The following is a 14,603-nucleotide window of genomic DNA, read 5'->3' as shown; positions in this document are numbered from 1 at the left end:
ATTAATCAGCAAAGTTAGCTAAGAGTAATTTCTTATTCTTTTTGCAGTGTAGCAAGTCTGTTTAATTAAACATCTGGGATTTGAATTATTTAATAACAGAACCATTTCAATCCAGTCTTCTGTTGGTAAAGATCTGCAACCCATTTTTATTCCTTGGGTTTTTAAATTAGGAGCTTCAAAAACTCTTCGAAGCTCAGGAGGACAGTTTACTGGATCCAGGAGAGCAGAGAAATACAATTCTTTTTCTAAGGTCTCCTGAGCACAGCAAGTCGCTCCCTGTTGTTTACATACCGGCTTCACAAGAATATGGGTATAAATGTTAGGTTGTCAAAGCAAAGGCAACAAAATCATGTTGTCAGATGTATCCTGCATTGAAGCATCTGTGTGGTTTTGTGCAGCATAATAAATCCTTTTGCTGCACAGAACATTGGAGCAGCTTTCCAGTTTGGAGGTCAGATTGACTTATCTGTTTTGGGGAGGAAAAAAAAATAGAGAAAAATAACATTACTTGCAGTTCACATGGACTTGGAAAGGCTCACAAAGAGGTGGATGGGTCTAGCTGAGAGCTGGGAAGAGTTAAGCTAAAGAGGTGAGGGGTTGCGGAACTTGGGCAGTGGATGGAGGTCTACCACCACAATGGCAATGAATGAGGAGCTGGGGAAGGTGAAGAAGGCCCTTCTAGCATCTGTGATGGGGGCAGAGAGGCAGGCAGCCCTGGGCAGGGTGTCTGTGGGCAGCGGGAGGTGAGGGACTTGCTGACAAAGCCACTCAGCCCTCACAAGCTCCTGAAATGCCTCCTAACCTTGGGAGTTAGTGTGCTCCTGTTCCCCTTGAGACTGGTGCACTTCAAAAGCCTTGTTGAGCGGAGGGGTGGGTGGACACAGTGGGTGGAGCTGATGACCCAAAATATCATTTCCCCTTCCTAAGGCTGGGCGTATACCAAACTTGTGTCTCTGTGTGGTAAAAAGAATATGAACCAAAAGTGCTGAGAGATGCAGTGGTTAAATTGAAACATGCTGTGGCAGGATGAAAGTAATCTTGTCCCTTACCAGCCCTTAATGCTCTGGGGCTTTATTTATTTCCTTTTTTTTTCAAGTGGCTGCAATCCATGCCATCTCTATCTGCTTTTAATAGAGTTCTATATGCAGAAACATGTCAAGACACCATCAGGGTAAACCATCCCAGGTTGTGTTATAACTCACAAAGTCAAGATAAAACATTAGAGCATCTACAGTTGTCTTTCAGTTCAAACTTTATTTTTGCAGTGTGCTTGAAGTACGTGAACACGATCCCTGTGTGCAGTGAACGTCCCTTAGGGAGAACCCAACAGTTCAAAGAAGGGCCAAATCCAAATTTCTTGCTTGTTCTGTGAGTCTGGTATGTAAAGTATGACACAAATGAGATACTTACCTGAGTTACCAAGACTAAGGCTAACATCTCTTTGCTTGGTGTTTAAAAATGATGGCACTATACAGGCACAGGAAAGGTATATGGGATCTACCATAACATCAGAGCAACACATCGCTGTATCCCACTATTTCTGAGAAAAGACCTTGATGTCTTAACTCCATTGTGACTTTGCAGCAGGACAGTGTGTGGTGGACAGAAGAAAAAAATGGAATTTCCTGGACTTTGCTGTGGCAGAACCTAAATATTTCTGTGAAAATTCTCAGCTGAGATCTGTAGGGGATTAAAACTCAGGAGAATCTGAGCAAAGAAGCCTGTTTGCATATGAGAGCAGAGTAACTGAACCAAAGCAATGCTCTGGAAGAGCTAATCAAGGACCAGGGATGATTCTTTGAATGTATCTCTTGATTTGACCTCAGGAGTCTAGACTTTGTCCACTTACTTTGTTCAGTTCATGTGCGGTCTCATCTTTGAAACAAACCCTCCCAGGTAAAGCAGGAGGTCTCCATGCTTGTGTTACCCAGTGCTTTATAACACTGCAGGTACAGCTGCAGATGGTACCACTCACATTTAAGGAAAAGTGTGTTCAACCCCAGTAAATGATGAGCAGTGTGGTGATGCTGGTGTTTAACCAGTGTTTTATCCTCTTGTCCCACCGAAGGTCCATCCCCTCGCCAGTGCCTAGCAGTGTGTGTGCTCCGTGTTGCTGCAGGGTGGGAGCTCACTGGTGGGTCAGCTGTAGGCCAGCATATCATCCCATCCCATCCCATCCCATCCCATCCCATCCCATCCCATCCCATCCCATCCCATCCCATCCCATCCCATCCCATCCCATCCCATCCCATCCCATCCCATCCCTCTGGGACAGCATCGCTTCAGGAAATGTGACTGCACAGCCTCTGGAAATCTGTTTGTGCATCATCTTTGGTGCAGGGCACTGAGAGGCTGGGTCCCTTCAAGGCTGACTTCTGAAGTGAGTATAGCTGTGTGTGGTGTGTTTCTCCCCTGTGAGCACTAGAGCCAATTTACAGGGCAAAAGCAGATGTTACGGTTTGGTGCGGGTGAAAGCTGCTTTGTGATGATGGCAGTGGAGGGTGTTCCTCTCCCTCTAACTGGGAAGAGACTCTGCTGATCCTTTTTTTTTTCTTCTTCTTTTTTTTTTTCCCTAAATGACAATTGATTTTTGAGGGGTTTTATCTTTTCCTGAAGTTATGAGTGAATTCCTGATGTGATTGCACAAAGGTAGTGGTGGTTGGAGCCCTGCTGTTGCCTCGTTCATCGGAGGTGCTTCACGAGAGTGCAAAACACTTTTGAGGTATGATTTCCCATAGCATGCTAATCCAGTGAAGTGCTGCAGACTCGCTTGCTGGCACTGTTTAAATCCATAATGCAACACCACCTGCCAAACCACGGGGCATAATGGAAGTGTTAATGAATGTACATATATACCCTCCCACGCTGCTGTGAGTTGAATGACTGAAAAGTTGAGGCAGAGGATTTAGATTGAGCACAGATGGAACAGGCTTAGGGTGTCCTGATGCAGTTCTGTACTGAAACAGGGGGGTGAGGGGTGGCTACAGCGTTCTGAAGTTGGATCAACTGACCCACAGGGTGTTTTCGAAGAGGTGTGGATTTTTGAGTGCTGCTCTCTGGTATATGGAATCACCCACTCATGACACCTGAGAAGAAATTTGACCATCCAACAGCAAAGCACAGGTACTGAGGACTCAAGTACATTTTTTCTGAAGAGGTATCCTTGGGGGATGCCTCTTTCTGGTGCTGGCACTCAATACAGGGAGGACTTGTCATGCATGGATAAACTCTGTTCCTCAAGGGTGATTTGGCCAGTTGCCCACTGGTCTGAGTATCAAAGGTGTGTGTTTGCCACTGGGAGGGCTTGCCCAGGCTGGCAGGGAGCAGGAGGAGGACAGCAGGGAGCAGTGCAGCGAAGCCAAAGAGGAGGGCTGAGATAAGGCACCAGGGCCAGCCTGACACATGGCTGGAATGCTGGCAGTGTGCATTCACCCTGTCCTCAGAAGGGTCCCCAGGGATGCTGTGTCCATGTGCAGCTGTGGGCTGCCATGAGTAGGGCAAAGGAGGGGTCCGTGCATCCCCTCCCCATCCTGCTCCTCATTGCAGTAACTAGCCCTGAGCTCTGGCCCCACTTTCAGACAAACCTGTCTCTTTCAGACAAACCTGTTGGATTTGCCAAGTAGAGAGTTGCCTCTCCATCATCTTGTAATGACTCTGGAAAAAAATTATTATGGATGGTGGGCCAGTGACAAGATCTTGGAGTCTTTCAAGTGACAGAGTAGTGACATGGACCCAGGAAAGGCCTGGAAAATAGCCTGCCATGTGGTTCTGGGATTTAAAGTAATGACATTCTACCCAAAACCTGCAAAGTGCCTACTTGTGTAAACCTGGGAGGTGGCTGTTCTTTTATCTTCTGAATGGCATGCTGGTGAAGTTCTACTAAAGGTACATGCTGTGCTCCTCTGTACCTGCGTATGAGCTGTGGGGAACCAGGGCTGTCCTTGACCCATCAGTCGTGAAGTTGACAGGATTCCCTCACCCCTGAAATGCTCTTACCAGAGTCCTTTGCGTCCTTCAGCTCTTTACAGCTGACTGAGGAGATGCAAAGTGTGTTTGCCAGGAGGGAAGAGAGTCTTTAAAAAGCCATTTACATCTGGTAGCAACACTAGAGATATAAAAAGCATTGAATACTGAATTGAGCCTGACTGGAAGATGAACTTCGAGCCAAATGCTTTGACTGATTTGTGGGAGGGTGACTGGAATGAGCTGGCCATGTACCCTTTCTAGCCATAAACCATCTCCAAAGCATCTGTAGGTGCCATGAAGTCTGCATTGGCTCAGACAGGCCTGCCCTGTGCTTATCTTGGTGTCCATAAAAGTACAGTGCAATGAGCCATCAAGGAGCTGGGTGGGGGGTAGGTGCACAGCGTGGTCAGGATATTGTCGAGCACCCATTGTTTTGGCAGGGAGATGCGGGACTGTGGTGGAGAAGGCAAGGTGAAGCTGTGAGTTCATGCTAGGCAGTTTTTGACACTGCCCAGGATACACCTCCCTACAGCTCTGCAGTGCCTGAATTTGGCATGTGGACCACTCTGCCTGCCCAGGGCAGTGCCAGCTGAGGCCAGCAGTGCTGTACTGTGCACATCTGGCTCCATCACCAGCAGCCAGGCCATGTGCAGGCAGCAGAGCATCTGGCTGCAAATCAAATGCTGCCACAGCGCTGGGCTATTGCTTTGGAAACCTTGCTGAGCAGTATAACTGAGCAGCAAAACCACCTAGGGCAGTGGATTTGGGGTCTTTATATTGGTGTGTCAGCAGGCTGGGATGTGTAGGAGGGAAGCTGCCCATTTCCAGGGATTGTGTGAGCAGGAAGGGCAGCTATTGGAATTCGAAGCCACTTCCTCCACTATAAATTTGTTCTTGTTGTGTTATCTCTGGCTGGGCAGGGCAGGAGAACATCTTGGATATCTGATTTTTTGCTACAGTATGTTTAGGTCAGCTTCATCAGTTCCATGATAACATAGGAGAGGCATTCCTGGCCTCACTAGCAAAAAATTTTCAGGAGTAATACAGGAATCTGTCATCCCCTGATGTCTCTCGAGAGCTTAGGAAATAAATGAGTAAGGAAAGGGATGGTGGATTTAAACACATAGAAGGGATAGAAGTAAAAGTAGCTGAGCCATCTGCTTCCTCGGGGCCTAGTCTCGTGTGCAGGGATGCTCTCATTTCACGCCTTAGCAAAAGGCTTGGATCAGTCTCCAGTGGACACCCCTATACTGGAACCCATATGGTTTTAATCGAGGTCTGGGCGTTACAGGAATGGATCTCGTGTAGCTGCTTTCCGGTCACATATCTGGATTCTCCTACAAAAGTGGTGGCAATAGTGCTGCAGCTCTACAGATGACCTAAAGCGTTGTTTTTAATTAAAAACCAAATTAAAAATCTGGCGTCTGCATCTGAGCATTGGCTTGTCAGAAACAGGGATCTTCATACATGTTTTGAAAAGGGCACTAAATCACCAAGAGAAGCCAGCTGAAGATTAAGGGAGTGGTTGGGGGAGGCGGAGGAGGAGTTGGGGGAGGGAAGTGGAGTTTGTTTTGGATGAGATTTGTCAGTATGATTGATGCATGCTGGACTGCATTTACATACAGATCAGGACGCTGAGAAGCACGTGCTTCCAAGTAAGTATGATTGAGCACCCAAGCCCAGCCTGGCCACAGGAAAGCTGCTGCTCAGTGCTACGACAAGGGAAGGGCTCCTTATCACTTAAGGATTTGCAGCCGGGGGAGATGGGGAACCGCCTACCACCTAAGCAATTTCCAGTGACGTGGCTTTTTATTATTATTATTTGTTCAGATTATAATTCCATGTTTCCTGAAATAACTACCAAGTATTCATCAGGCAGCTACTGCCTTTAGCTGCCTTTTGTGTGAATCTCAAGTGCTTCATTACTCCCCTGGTGCGCTTTCTTTCTCTTACAGTAAATCTGAGCAGCATCTGCACGGTGGGGGAGGTGATGCCATCTTGGGTTGAAAAAGAGAAAAGGTCTGGCTGGCACTGGAAGCTGGTGAGGACTTTAGGGAGCACAGCCCTCAGGGTGCAGCATGGTTTTTCACTGGAGGAGAATTCATGAGGCCACATCTAGGACCCACAACTACATTGCCCAAATTCAAAACCCAACCAGTTGCAGCTCTTTATTGCTGGGGTGAGGATTTTATTTTTAAACAACAGTTGGTTTATGACTTTTTTTTTTTTCTTCTTCCACTTCAGTAGCAATGTCATAGTGCTTTGATCACTGCTCCAAAGGGAAATGCCTGTAATTTCCTGTGTAGGTCTTACCAGGTGTTGGGCTCCATCAGATCTCCTGGAAGCTGATGGGAGTTGAGAGTGCTCTCACCTGACAAGGTTTTCCTTATTAGAAAACCTCAGAGAGTTGAAATTTCGCTTAGATTTTGAATAACTTAATGCCAGAACTACAAAGGGCATCAAGCTCTGGCTTCCTGCACGATGGATCTCTTCCATGCTGACTTACCACTGAAGGCTTGCACATGGCCCAGTTTGGCTTGGTGTGTCCTTTTTGAGGCACTCTGACCAGCAGGAAATCTGACAGACTGGTGGAAACTTGGCAAAGGGTTAATCATATTTCTTTAATAATAGTTGGCGGTAGCTGTTCATACACCTACAGGTCCTTTGGCTTTCGAAGGATTGAGACATGGTCATGCCAACTTGAGGGCAGAATTCCTGAAGTTCATTTGGGCCTGATCAGCATGACTCAAGGGATGCAGCTGTCCTCTAAAAGGGCGCGTCCCATGTTTCAAGGGTTCTCAGTAGCTCCCAGTCCAAGGAATTGCCTGTAACGCATAAGGCTGAACTATTTTGGAACCTGGCGAGCGTCTCCGGGTGTGTCATGGTGGTTGTGTGGCCACAGCCAGTAGTCTGCAAAAGAAACAGAGAGGGAAGTGTTCAGATCTTGCAGAGTTTCAGCCCTGGAGGCATTGCATGGAGCTGCTAATGCTTGCAAACTGGCCAGGTAAAAGGGCGTAACCGAGTGAGCTGTGGCTAGAGGAAGAGTTATTAATTGCAACCGTAGGAGTAGTTGGCAGCCTTTGTGGCTCATAGCCTTCCTCGGCCTCAGGTGAAGTGGTTGTCTTCAGGTACACAGAGCTCTGTCAGGTCGTATGTGAAAACCTATCCATGGACCAAAGCAAGCTGATGATAGAAAAATTCCCTTGGCTATGGGCTGATGGAATTGGTTGGCATACGTACATACATAAGTATATGCTAAATCTCTGTCTATTTCTCTAGCAGAGGCAGGCTCCCGAAAGTTGTCAGGCTTTGGAGAGCTGCAGCAGAGGAGCAGGGAGCTGGTGGTTCCCACACAGACTCTGCTGCAGCTTTTTCTTGAGATTTCATAACAAAATTAAGCAATTTGTGTCACGTGTTGCCATGGAGACTGTAAATCACTGTCATGCTGGGCTTCTCTGCCAGGGAGCCACTGTCTTTGATTGCACTAACGTCTCCTGCAAATCCAGGGCTTGGTTTTGACATCATTTACCTGTTGTAAAGGGTTTGCCCTGGGAGCTCTGTCTCCAGAAGAGCTGGAACCAGGGATCAGGATGCTCTCATGCTGAATATCAAATATCTAGACTCAATTTTATTATTGTCCTGCGTGGCCACACCTCCACTCAGATGAACAGAAATTATAATGATTTACACAAGCTGAGATCTGTCCCACTTGTATTCAGGGCAGGTTTTGCAACAAGTATGGGGATTAGATACACGGCCTACATCTTGTGGTGACCTGTTGATGCTTTGTGGTCCAGTCACACAAAGTAAGCTGAATTTCTCCATCCTCAGTGGTTTTTATTTTACTTGGCTGCTCCAAGGGGCAACCTCAGCCCTTCCACTCCATCCCCATGCCCTGACAGGTAAATTTGGGTTTCATGAAGTCTGTTATGCCTCCATAAAAAAAAAACCCTTTTGTAGAAGAGGTGCAGCCTCACTGACAGTCTTGGGTCTGTGGGGGTCTTTTAGGGGTTATTTTTTGTTAGTTTGTTTTTTCCCCCTGCCACCTTCCCCTAAAGTAGCCACACTTCTGACTGACTCAGCATTACTGGTTTGTTCTGTTGGGACACAGATCTCGCCAGTGCATATGAAGACGATGGTATAAATCAGCCTAACCCAGAGCCCTGACGGCATTCATCAGCGTAGGGTAAGAATGCTTCTCTTGGCTCCCTCAAAATAAACAACTATATAAATTGTAAGATTATTATCATCAGAGCTTATTAGCGTATTACCGCATGCTGCTTTGTATTCAGACAATAGATAAAAACGTCTGTGCTTTGTTTTTTTTTCCTCAGTCAGATCTACAGCAAACACGCTTATTCTTGCTCCTATCTGAGGAGGACTGTCAGTACTCTTGCCAAAAACACATGAAAATCAGCCCAAGTCTTGTGCATTTGCCCGTAGTGACATAAGCAGCCGGTGCGGAAGCTCTGCACACATTTGGAAGTGTTTAATGTTTTCCAGGAGGTGACACATGTTGTTTTTAAGGTTTGATTTATTGGCTGGTTTAGATTATAATCTTGTCAAGGCATGAGCTGTCTTCTTGCTTTCGTTATCAGGGCAGGTGGAGGTGTAGAGGGATTGAAGTACTTGGCTTTCAGAGGGTTTGCATTACGTACCTGCATGTTGGGAGCAGGGGACCTGCCATCTCAGTAGGCTGTTTCCATGAACTATATAAACAGCCCTGCAGAAACATCTAAACTTGCTGCCTTGTAACACTCAGCAGAAGTTTTCATCTGTTCTTGCTAACATCACTGAAACTATGGGGGGTTGTGCTCAACAAACCAGCCTACACTTCTTAATTTTTTTTTAATTATCTTTTTTTGTTCAGTTCTTGCTGCTGTTCCAGGCTACATAATGCTGAGTCTGACAGCTTAGATGTGCAATATGACCAATTTTCTGGAAACAATGGGAAGCAAATGCCCTGATTCAACCCATAAGCATGTTGGGCAGCATTGCAGTTTGTGCAATGGCCTAAATATTATCCTAGTACTTTGAGGGGTGTTTCATGCAAAATAAACTGGAGGCCACTTAGGAGCAAGTTAAAGGCACTGATACTAAATGTCAGTGAAAATATAACGTTTGTTTGTGGAACAGTAGTGTGTGGGTTTATGATGAGGTCAAAAATGATGCACAGAGTATGGTTTTCACAGCTGAGGCCTGTCCCCCGCCATGTTGGTAACAATCGGCCTTTCATACCACCCGGCTTGAGCTGCTCTGCTGTGTAAAGAAGGATGGGGTGAAATCTTGGTGACAGGCAAAGCAAAAAATTGTCATCAAATGTTTTTGGTTTTTTTTTTTTTTTGGTGGGGGGCAGGGTTTTAGCAAGAGCCTTTGTCCTAAACAGCTTGTGAGGATCGATTGGTCCTAGCAGGATTATACAGAAAGAAAATGGCCTTACAAGGAAAAAATGAGAAATTTAGTTGAAATTCATAGGTTTCTATCTGGCCAAGCATGCTGCTTGTTAATGATGTGATCTTGTAAAAAAGTTGCTTACTCTCCCTAAAACATGGATAAGAAACTTTCTGTGGGATTTTGGTGATGACCCGCAGTAAGACTGGTTCAGATCTCAGCTTGATCTCCTTCTCCCCATCCAGCAGCTGTTGCTTGCAGTGATCATTTAGAAAACAGCAGACTTGATCATGTTTCTTCTTCCTCTGAAAATTTTGGCTTGTTTCAATTTGGATAAGAGGCCTTTGCAGTTCTTATCCTCAGCAATCTCACCTCTGTGGTCAACCTCTCTCTCCCTCTTACAGGATTTTCTTTTTAGAGGAGAAAGAGCGACAGTTCCTATACATTTGATTCAAGGAGAGATATATGGTACCTAACTGTAGTTAGGCATGGAAGCATTTAATTTATACAATATACAGAATATGCATATGGGAAGTTATTCTTGTTTGCAGAAGTACCTCCAAGTGCAAGCTGAACCTTGTAATTATATGTGGTGGAGAGGATGGGGCAGAGGCGATTCCCCAGTTTTAAAAAATGAGGGGTTTTCTGTTTGGCATTGAGCTGTGACTGTAGGTAGGAATGTAACTCAGAGTTGTGTCCTGCTGGCACTAGTTGGATTATGGTTTGATGATAAGAGGCAAGAAATAGCAAGGAAGCCTTCTCATGCTTACCTTGTGGACAGGAAAAGCATAGGGTGAATGATGATCATGTTTCATTGTCTCAGTATTGTCTTAGGGCATTGCTATAGTTTGAATGATGCAGTCATGGCATGCCTCAGATCACCTGCTGGCAATAAATGTTTTGGTGGGTTATATTTTAGATTACAACTCAAATTCAGATACAGCTGCTCTGACCAGATTCTGTTTTTCACATAAGGAAACCTTAATCTCAAATGTGAATAGTCGCAACTGGGTTTATTTTGTGTCCTTTCAGGCAATTGCCTGCATGCATGGGAAGGTAGGTACATAGCGGAGGGAAAAGCTGGTTATTGGAGCTGTGAAATGATTGTGAAAAGCCCTTTCTCTGAGTGGGGTCTCCAGTATGCAGTAAGGCATGTGGGCCCACCAAGGAGGTGCCTTTGTGATTCAGTAATTTGGATTAAACTGAAATAGGGGTTTAAGAGAAAGGGACTAGATACTAGAAAATAAACTTGAGAATCTGATATATTCTTCAATATGAAATCAAACCATTAGGGACTTAGGCTTTTGGCTCTTTGAAAAATGGTCCAAGTTGGCATTTGGGCCTTTCTGGAAATGAAGAGTAAAAGTATTTTGTTTGAAAAATAGCAAAATGAAAGAATTTCTGGGTAAAAAATGTTATATACTATAGGCTGAAATAAAATAATAGTTAGTGTCTCAATTTGCAGTGTGCATGCAGCAGCCCTGCGTTCTCACCTCCTAGGCACCACCTGGGTCAGCCTGCAGCACATTGACCTTACTCAGTGCTCTCTGAGAAACAAAAGGTTAAAGTCCTCATCTTTTGAAGTAAAATCCCCGTGTTTTTTGAGAAAGGCTCCAAAAGCTGGTGTGGGGAAGTGGGGATACAAATGTAGGTGCTGACAGTTTACCCCAGAGAAGGTAGCAAAGAGCAGCTCTCATTCCCCCTCAGCTCAGACCCCCAGCCAGCACCTGCATCTAGAAAGGCACAAGCAGAACCAGAATGGATGGGAAAACTAGAATGGATGGGGAAAACTCTAATGGATGTGAGCATGTGCCTGCAGAAAGTGTCACCACAGCTGCTCCTGCACTGTACAGATTGCATCAAGAAAGCTGATACCAAAGAAGTCAGCTGCCCTCTCTTGAGCCTTGGGGTTTGTTTGGGTTTGGTTTTTTAACTGTCTGAAAAGCATCCCTGAAAATGCAGTGGTCATTCAAATTTGGGAGACAGACACCTGTTTGCTATGTGATTTGAGTAAGCATCGCTGCTGACCACAAGCAGGTGGAGGGCACTGCCCTCTGAAGCATATGTACAAAACTGCTTGCCTGGCTGCTTAAATAAGCAGTCACTGCTGTTGAGTGCTGAAATGGGCTGTCCAGTAATGGCTGCCTCTTCTCCTTTCTCCCCACACATGTGCTGTTGCCCAGTTGCAGCTGGTGATTTTTTTTTTCCTTCTTTCTTTTAAGAGTCAGTTCCTCTGTGGCTCACCCGAGATGAGAGGAGCGGTGTGACCACACTGCAGGGGAAGCTGCTCTCCTGGATCTCTGGGCTGTGTCATAGCCACAGAAACCAGACTATTTAAAATAAATAAATAAATAAATAAATAAATAAAACCCCCACCTGCCATTCCTGGCCTGCTGCCTTGTTTTTATTCTTGAACTTGAAAATGAGGGAGAAGAAAGCAGCTAAGTGCGTTTTTGTCTGCCAGCAGAGCCAGGATTGGACCTTTGACTCTGGTTTCATCCATCATCACTAGTTCTGCCTGCAGATCTGGCCCTAGGATGTAACATGCTGTTTAATGTTTGATGTATCTTGGGTTAAGCAGCAAAGAATTGCAAGGCTCTGGCTTCTCAATGGGATTTGATCAATGGCAACTGGAAATTATCTGGAGCTTGACAGATGCACTGACCCAGGGTGAATTTTGCCTTGGCCAAGATGGATTTGGGCCCTACAGGAGAGGTGTTCAGGTGATAAAAGTTTTCCACGCATGTTTGGTGACAACTAGTAACCAATATAGACATGGCAGGAATAAACAAGCCACAGCACTGGGGTTGTCTGCATTTCTGAGTGATGGGCCTGGGTTGCAGTAGAGCTGTTGGGGAGGGTAGGTGCTGCTGCTCCTGTCCAGAATTACTTTGGACGTCAGTACTGCTTTCATCCTCCCTTCTTAGGCAGCAAGGAAAAGCTGCCTTGTGCATGCTGCCCTCTTTCTTTTGCTAACAAGTGATCTGAGATGATCTCTTTCTCCAGCAGGTTTAGCACACCAGAAACATGGCTACAAGTGCTGTTCCCAGCGAAAACCTCCCCACGTACAAGCTGGTGGTGGTTGGAGACGGTGGTGTGGGGAAGAGCGCTCTCACCATTCAGTTTTTCCAGAAGATTTTTGTACCGGACTATGACCCAACTATTGAAGACTCATACCTGAAGCACACAGAAATAGATGGGCAATGGGCAATTCTTGATGGTAAGCAAACTACTCTTGTGGTCCTTTCCCTTCTAGTTGAGCATAATTGCAAATAGACCTCGAGGCCTCCCACAGCATGTTGTGTCCTTGCATCTCTCCTACTTTTCTCTGGGCTGCCAGGAATTTGAGTGCAAACTGGCCTGTGAGCTGAGACACGTGGTCTGCAGCTGATCTTCAGCAAAGCTTCTGCTTCCAGTTGCTCTGGTTCCAGTTCTGCCCAGCAATGTATCTTGCAGGAGTGTCAAAACCTGTAGATCATCACAGACATTTAGGGTAGGCTTCTACTAAGGGTGAATTATAACACTGTGATGTGGCTGTTGCTAACGATGCTTCATTGTGGTTAAGCTCATCTCCTGGGAAATAACAGAGTGGGTAACTGAATGAAGGTTATAACCAGAAAGAACATTTAATCAAAACTGCCAACCACTGACAGTGAAGAATTTTAACACCTTTTTAACTGCTATCATTCAGGCACGCTGACTTTGTATCTAGCTACCTGTTTCATTTAAACATGGGTAGGGTACCAGTTTAGACAGCTGCTGTAACCAAGATCTTTTAGCTCTTGGAAGAAAGACAGGCTTTTTAGAAAACAAACAAACAAAACCCCCACAACACCAACCAACCCTCCAAACTCCAAAATATCTTGATTATGCAGGTAAGGAAAAATCCCTGTTACCTAAAACTGCAACTCACTAGTTTATGTTGCAAGAGACAGACTGACCACAGTCACACATGGACTCTTGCTGTCAGTTACAAATTTTGTTTGGCTTTATACAACAATTGGGTAGAACATAAAAGCAAGTATGCCTTAGTTACCCAAGTGCGTGTATGTGACCACTAAATTCGATGTCACTTGTGTTGAGTTCCTACCTGTACCCTCTTCTCATGAAAGTGCTCAAGGTCTTTGGTGTCTTTGCATATTTATCATTGGTGTGTGGGGACAGGAAATGGGGATTGGCATGAGTGGTGGAACGTAGAGGTTGGTGGGGTTTGCTGTGAAGACTGAGCTTGGTCTGGAAACTCAAGAGCTTAGTTGCACTAAGAATTTATCAGATACAGTTTAGTGAATATAAATGGCCCAAATGTCCTTAAAAAACAGCCTTTACTTAGTCTTTAAACAAACAAACAAACAAACAACTTAATCTTGCCAACACTTGTTCATTTAAATATGTTAGTAGTTGATAGCTGATATGAAGGAATATTTGTGAAATCTGTGCCCAAATGTGTCTCTTCTTTTTTGCATCAAAGATACCTGCTCTCACTTAACCGTAACATTATGTATCGGTGCACCTTTATTTTAGAAATGCCAGTGTTGTATAAAAGAAATAAATCCAATCCTGCTGTAAATTAAATCAGTCTTTCTTTTTAGTTCAGAATCCAGCACTCTGAAATGAGCAACCTTTATCTTTGCTGGTGTGCCCCATGTTCTGATAGAGTGGTGTCAGCTGCTGTGTGCATTGCTGTGGGCTGAACCAGCCTGGGTTTTGTAAATTATTCTAAAGCAGGATAGGTATCTTTCACTGAATATTTGGAATTTTTTGTTTAGTCAAAAAAACCACCACAACCCTGACCTGGGATAGGAGTGGGGAAATACGTTGTTCTCTAACAAAGAGAAACTTAACCATTTGTTTTAAAGAAAAAAGCCTTTCTTTTGCTCAAATGGAGTTCAGTGGCTGTGCTTGGGCTGAACTAATTGAGCCACAGCCTTGAGTGGTATGTTGGGAATCCCTGACGTTCAGAGTTCATGGGCCCACAGATGCCTTATGGCCACAGAAGCGAAACTGCAGCTTCTCCTTCTCTTTCCTACTGCTCGAGATTTCGAACAGTCAGAATTTTGGAAGGAAGGCAGTGTTCTTGCTTGGAAAAGCATGTGAGCCTTTACCATCTGCCAGTAGAAACAGGGCACAAAGACTGACTCTCACATGTGCTTTCTGCCACAGCTTTCTGTCATAGGCTTTGGATCTAGGCCATTCTTGGAGGTTACCATATACTTGGACAGATGCTCTTGCTGTGGTTACACGCGGTT

The 14,603-nt window shown here is 45.1% G+C and overlaps 1 protein-coding gene across 2 annotated transcripts in view; it reads left to right on the top strand.

Moving 5' to 3' along the window:
* The window catches only part of MRAS (muscle RAS oncogene homolog), a 39,949-nt gene that overhangs the window by 9,574 nt on the left and 15,772 nt on the right, over positions 1 to 14,603 (top strand). The window contains exon 3 of one of the 2 annotated variants that reach the window (XM_084264810.1): positions 12,367 to 12,577. In XM_084264810.1, coding sequence (XP_084120936.1) covers positions 12,385 to 12,577 — 193 coding nt within the window. In that variant the 5' untranslated portion in view covers positions 12,367 to 12,384. Of the gene's footprint in view, positions 1 to 12,363; positions 12,578 to 14,603 lie in introns of both variants that reach the window. The other variant, XM_084264811.1, reaches the window with a different exon arrangement.

The sequence above is a fragment of the Gallinula chloropus genome (genome assembly GCF_964237585.1).
Source record: "Gallinula chloropus genome assembly, chromosome: 5".
In the NCBI taxonomy this organism is placed as follows: Eukaryota; Metazoa; Chordata; class Aves; order Gruiformes; family Rallidae; genus Gallinula; species Gallinula chloropus.
Note: the sequence above shows the minus strand (reverse complement) of the source record. Positions and strands in the feature narration are given on the sequence as shown.